This window comes from Arachis hypogaea, chromosome 4 (assembly GCF_003086295.3).
Source record: "Arachis hypogaea cultivar Tifrunner chromosome 4, arahy.Tifrunner.gnm2.J5K5, whole genome shotgun sequence".
Taxonomy (NCBI): Eukaryota; Viridiplantae; Streptophyta; class Magnoliopsida; order Fabales; family Fabaceae; genus Arachis; species Arachis hypogaea.
Window position 1 is genome coordinate 104184231 of NC_092039.1, and position 5900 is coordinate 104190130.

The window sequence follows — 5900 nt, forward strand, 5'->3', positions numbered from 1 at the left end:
AACTGTCTGTACTCCTACGTACTCTCATTATTCATTAAATTAGTTTATACTAAAAAATTTGGAATCACATGGCTATTTTAGTCATTTTATATAATATTTTAGTCTTGTCCATGTGTATCCAAACATAATACTGGATATTACATTAGTGTCATATCCATCGTATCCAAACATGATACACAAAACATAATTTTTAATGTCTCTATCTTATTGTCTTTATCTCAGTGTCCTGTTCTATCGTGTCTCTACAAATAAACGCTACCTAACTGTTAATACGCTACTAGACTGCTAGCAACGGAAAGATGTCAGAATTTGAATTCAGGGACCCTCTTTTTTATACAAAAAAACAAACAAAGAAACAATCAAACATCGTTCTTGCTTTATCACGTTCACATGTGTTAGATGTTGGTAAATAATTGGATTAGCCTTGAAATCAGTATAGTACTATAGTTCATGGACTGAACCATCTACTGCATTTATGGTCAAGTTAATACACATTACACAACCAAATATGGCAAACTACACTATTCAAGCAACTTGTTTTTTTTGCAGCTGAGACTTAGATCAGATGTTAGTCCATGTGCCTAATTAATACGCTGTACCCAGGTTCGAACCTTAATGAATGCACTAAGTATTAAAAAATTATGATACCTAAATTGGAAGTTGTTCAATCCATCTTAAAAAAAATAACAATCACATAATCACGCAAAAAATATCTACATATCAAATTTCACTCACCCTACTACATTCAAATGTGCATGACAAAGTTCACTGATCATCATTATCACTTAGAATGTTTTGGCAAGAAAATAGGCACAACTAATAATATAGTGTTGTTTAAGGCTCTAAGCCAATAATGTTGTGGGTTCCAAATGAATTCATACATGATACATCCAGCTGTAACTTGCAGTAAATTCATGGAATCGAGGTCATCCTTGATTCAAATAAAATGGTTGCCTTTTGTGTACATTTACTTACCTTTATGTCTATAGGCCCGTTTGGTAAATGTGTCACTCTCGTGACAGTTATCTACTAATAAAAAGACACAAATTTATTAAGAAAAAATTGAGTAAAATGATAAATAAATTTTTAAAAATTTATATTTTGAATAAATTAGTCTTTAAAGTAAAAAAAATACTAATAAAAATTTTCAGTATGATAAACATGTATAAATTAATTTAAATTAAGATTTTTTATCTTAATCATAATAATGATCAATTTAAAAATAATGTATTTACATCTACTATCTCACATAATTTTATTATTATATTTTTGTTTTGGAGAATAATCCTCACGAATTTATTTGTGACTTTAATAATAGATACATTGACAAGAAAATTTTACTGATATTAAATTTGATCACAAGTGAAAAAAAAAAGGAAAAGGGATGACAAACAGAGACCAATTTTCTCTTGGCACTGTATCTGAAAGTGATAGAGTTGTGTTAGAAGCAGAGAAGAACGACAGAGGCAGAGACCATGAAGCCATAGATGAAAATCAAGAAGGCAAAATGAAGAGCCCAATTCCTCTTGAACTTACCAAAGTAGGACTCAGGTGGTTCCTGGTAGTGAATCTCAAAGTCATCCTCAGAAACAAAGTCATTGTTGTTAGTGGTGGTGGCGAGTCTTAGCTTCATGTCCCTGAGCTTCTCGGTGGCCAAGCCAAGTGTGAGCTTGTGGCACCTTCTCTGGTACTTGAATCCATTGATGCATCTGAGGGTCTGTGCCACAGAGACGTAGAACATGAGGTGTGCGATGGAGAGGAGAGTGATGGGGATCCAGCAGTGGCGGCATTGGAGGCGCTGCGGCGACTGAGAGAGTGCCAACAAGACGAGTGAGAGGAAGATGAAGAGCACCTGGAACACCTTCTGGAGCTCTTTCTTTTGGAGGTCAATGGCGCGCTTCTTCTCCAGAGTCTTCTCGAAGTGCAGCTGGATTATGGTGTTCAATGCTTGCACTGCTGTTTCCTTCGGCACACCTTCGCCTTGTTCATGCGTTTCGTACTCTGCCATTGATGCTGCTCACTACAAGACAGATGAGGCTCTTTTCTTTTCGTTTCTGTTTGTCTCAAACCGACAAGACCAAGAAAAAATAACGTTGGTCTTTGCTGGCTCTATTTATTATTCACCAAAGGTTACATATTAGGCACTAGGCAGATACTTCAAGTCTTCAAGCCAAGACTGTAATTATTTTCATGTGAAATTTTTGTTTTTTTTTTTAATCCTTGGATCTTGGAGGATGGATTTTAATATGTTATAAACTTAAGGAAGGTTAGCATGTTGCACAACCATTTTTACTCTGGTTTTGAAGAGAGTAAAAGCAAAATGTTGGATGTCAGCAAGTCAAAAAGGAACATGTTGGGAGTAAATGGAGAGAACTCGAATCTCGAAATTGGATGTATATGCAACGATTATAAATATAATAAGAGTAACCAGGACACAAATATTGAGGTTGGAACTTGAAATTTCCCAGCCACTTTCCACTGGCCATTCACATTCATACTATCAAATTGGTCCGCTTTATATTTTAATATATATTAAATTTGTATTAAAAACATAAAAAAATTATTGTTTTTTGATATTTTTACGAGATAATACTAAGTTGGTCCTTCAACTTGTATTTCAGTTTTAATTTAATCCCTAAAATTTTAATTGCTTTTATTTAGTCCATAAATTTTGCAAATGTAACTCATGTTCATTTTTGGGATAATTTTTGACGCACAAACATTAATGAAATGCCCAAAAAACTATTATAAGCAATATTTATTTAAACTTTTTTTCCTAAAACAAGTGATCCTAGTCGTTTTTGAAGTATTTGAGAGCCAAAACCAAAACGACATCATATTATATGTTTATGTCAAGGCTTCATTAATGTTTTGTAAGTCACTTTTATAAAGTTTAGAAATTAAGAAGGCAATTAAAATTTCAAAAACTAAATTAAGACTCATATGTAAGTTATATGTAAGTTTAGAGACCAAAATTAAGTATTAACTCTAATTTTATTAAAGATATTTAATTATTATTTGAAAAATTAAATATAAAATACGATGTAGATTTTTGCTTCTTATTCATCATAGGTACTTCATTCAACATGCATTTGATTTTGATATCCAAACTTTTCCTTTTAAGACTACAATGATTGGTAGGTTCTTATGGTGATATTCAATCCGGGATTTGGTTTGCATAAACTGTAAACTATACAGTGTTAATAACTTAAATGCCACATTATTATTGAAATAAGGTATTTCTTTTTCATAAACCAACTTCTTCATGGCTATTGATTGTATTGCACTCTTTCTAATAACATTATACAAAGAATACTAAAAAAACATCAAAATTTATTATTTTTTTTATCACTAATTAACTATCAATATATAAAAATGTAAATTAAAATATATTATTTGATTATTCAAGTAAAAAATTGAGTTAATAATTAAAAGTAATAATTAAAAATAATAAATTATGATAGTCTTTAGATTTTTTTATTTAAATAAATAAATTGAATATTCGAAAGTAATCCCATCGGATATTTTAAATCAGGTTAGCCCTTTACAGTTGGAAAAAGAAAGTGTAAAGGGATTTGATTGATTGATTGATTGACTGCTTGATTGGCTGCTTGATATAAGGATCCTCCTCCTGCTTGTGTCGATGCTAAATGACAAAGTGTAAATGGCCATTAGTGAGTATTAATACTCATCACAATGCAAAAGTAATTATCTATTTTTCTTCATCAACCTAACACAAATTTCAGCCATAGTTTCTATCAAGAAAAAAAGGGGCAAAATTCTTAAAAATGGATTAATGAGAATATACATTTCTAACTCATGTTTAACATCTCACTCCTTCACTATGATGGATGAAAAGTGACTCCACAATCAAAGCAAGACCCACACTGTATCTTATGATGATCTAGTGATGAGTCAAGTATGAGCTTTTAACAATTTGTCACTTAACATTGAAGATTACGACTTACTTCTATCTTCAAATCTTTCCAGTACAAAGATATTACCCTTGTCGTCCCTTCCAATCCTCATGTTGTCGTCAACATATCTATGAGAAAGATTGAATTAAGAAAACAAGAAGAATTTTCATCAATGATGGAATAAAAGACAGAAAAACAGCAAGTTTCACAGCCCTTTAATTTGTCCATGACATGATCTTAGGATACGTGATTTCCAACCATCCCTCTGGATTGAAGATGCCCAACAGAAGATTATAGTTTTTCCGGAATACATTCATCAACTGTGCATGCAAGGAAGAAAAGAAATTTGAACTTGGGAAGATAAGACTAATAATCCGATTAATTAGCCTAGAGAAAAATGCAGTATGTAATTAGCATTACCTGATCAGGGGTAATGGTGGAGCTTTCGAAGTTAATGTCAACCCTCTGTGAATTTCAAGTATTATCCAATTAGGTAGTTACTCAGCAGCAATAGCTATAGATTACAGAGAAATAAATTGAGATTGGCCAAACAAGAAGGTGGAGCTTTAACTGTTGCAGAAGCAATCTTGAAAGAAGCCTCAATGCTAAGCTGTCCCGACAACAAACTCAACCCCTTTGCGCTGAACTCGATCACATTAACTGCTTTGCTCTCCATTTTAGAATCACATCACCAATGTTCAAGCTCAGTAGATAAAAGTTATACACTTTCTCTACTCAAAATTGAAAGAGAAAATGACCAAGCCATGTATTGTATTTGTAGTTTGTACCTTGGCTATGTCAATGGTTTGAAAAAACTCATCCAATGAGATAAAGTCTCTCAGGCCTAACTTGGTTCTCTTGGATCCCAAAATTGAGATTGTGCTATAAACAAGCCTCCAACACCCAGCCACCTTCCATGTAATAGAAATTATTGATAGCGAAAGCTCAAAAATCCAATCAAAACCACATATCAGATAATATATGCAGAGTTAAAGTTACCTTGTCTAGTCTTAGAGTTGGGTCTGGAGTTGGATTTATATATTCTAGCTGCTGCACCAGACTCTCAATTTCAAATTTCTTGGCAGATGGGAGTCCAAAAATCCCCCTGTTGATTCCTTGAAACATATTTTTTATTGCAATTGATTTCAAACATATCAGATACACCTTCTGCTTATAATGAAAAAAGAAAAAGTGGATTGAAATGGGATACCTTCCACTGCCTGGTAAAGCTCTCTTTTCTTCTCAGCAAGTGTGTCATCCATAACCAAGCCTGACCCAAAGCTCTGTTCTCCAACTTTAACAACAGTGAAGGGTTTAAACCAGAGCGGTCTGCCACCAAATCTCGAGGTGTTCATCCTTGAAAGATTCTCAGGTGGAGCCAATCTTTGAAGCTTCATGATATCCATGGTTCTAAAAATCACAGGACTCACATGACAACCGGCCATTGATGCATGAAATAACTTGGTGACCAATGAGAGGCAGAAAATGAAGCACAGGATAAGATCTTATTTTGGTTGATAAAGACAGTGGTTCCTGATGTTACTTATTAGTGCCATCAGTTTTGCTCTATGGAAACAGTGAACATGCATTTTAGACTAGTTATGGCCTAATGGCCTATTACTGGGCTGCAACTAATATGACCCAATTATCCATATAGTTAAATGATTTCATTATAAGCCAATTCTGGTTCATAGTTTATACCCAGGGAGAGAATTTTTATCCCAAAAACAAAAGTTCATATGTCATGACAAAAAAAAAAAAAAAAGTCAAAGATGTGTAATTTTAGTTTCTCTAGCATTGTACTTCTCACTTTTTATAATTAGTAGAAAAGTGTAGAGACTTCTCACCAAATTTTTATTATCAAATATTTTGATTTAATTAGTAGAAATATTGTTGTAATAACTATTAAGATTATAGGTATATTTATTATTATTAATTGTTAGAAGTAGTGAGTAAAATAAAATAAATTTAGAAGATTTTTAA

At 32.7% G+C, this 5900-nt stretch overlaps 2 protein-coding genes across 3 annotated transcripts; both read right to left on the reverse strand.

Annotated features, from left to right (window-relative positions):
- Positions 1–1253: 1253 nt before the first annotated feature.
- Positions 1254–2484, reverse strand: LOC112797119 (uncharacterized). Its single transcript, XM_025839894.3, has one exon. It carries the CDS (start codon positions 2006–2008, stop codon positions 1442–1444), a length of 567 nt encoding a protein of 188 aa, XP_025695679.1. The 5' UTR covers positions 2009–2484; the 3' UTR covers positions 1254–1441.
- A 957-nt stretch (positions 2485–3441) lies between these two features.
- LOC112797118 (fibrillin protein 5 homolog) lies at positions 3442–5586 on the reverse strand. Of its 2 annotated transcripts, none has more exons than XR_011881306.1 (8): positions 5128–5586; positions 4917–5032; positions 4706–4828; positions 4489–4587; positions 4338–4382; positions 4164–4237; positions 3809–4045; positions 3442–3646 (listed from the first exon to the last, which is right to left on the reverse strand). XR_011881306.1 is itself a non-coding variant. In XM_025839893.3 (8 exons), the coding sequence occupies exons 1-8, from the start codon at positions 5360–5362 to the stop codon at positions 3537–3539; spliced, it is 879 nt and encodes a 292-aa protein (XP_025695678.1). In that variant the 5' UTR covers positions 5363–5586; the 3' UTR covers positions 3442–3536. The 2 variants fall into 2 exon arrangements, 1 of the variants encoding a protein (XP_025695678.1); XM_025839893.3 differs by having other exon boundaries at positions 3969–4045.
- Between the last annotated feature and the right edge of the window lie 314 nt (positions 5587–5900).

Excerpts from the sequence above, each read along its gene's own strand:
- LOC112797119 (XM_025839894.3), bottom strand. The coding sequence starts at position 2,008 with ATGGCAGAGTACGAAACGCATGAACAAGGCGAAGGTGTGCCGAAGGAA.
- LOC112797118 (XM_025839893.3), bottom strand. The coding sequence starts at position 5,362 with ATGGCCGGTTGTCATGTGAGTCCTGTGATTTTTAGAACCATGGATATC. Across the intron at positions 5,033-5,127 it reads GCTTTACCAGGCAGTGGAAG|GAATCAACAGGGGGATTTTT; the intron begins GTATCCCATTTC and ends ATATGTTTCAAG. Across the intron at positions 3,647-3,968 it reads GGAAAGATTTGAAGATAGAA|CATCGACACAAGCAGGAGGA; the intron begins GTAAGTCGTAAT and ends TTTGTCATTTAG.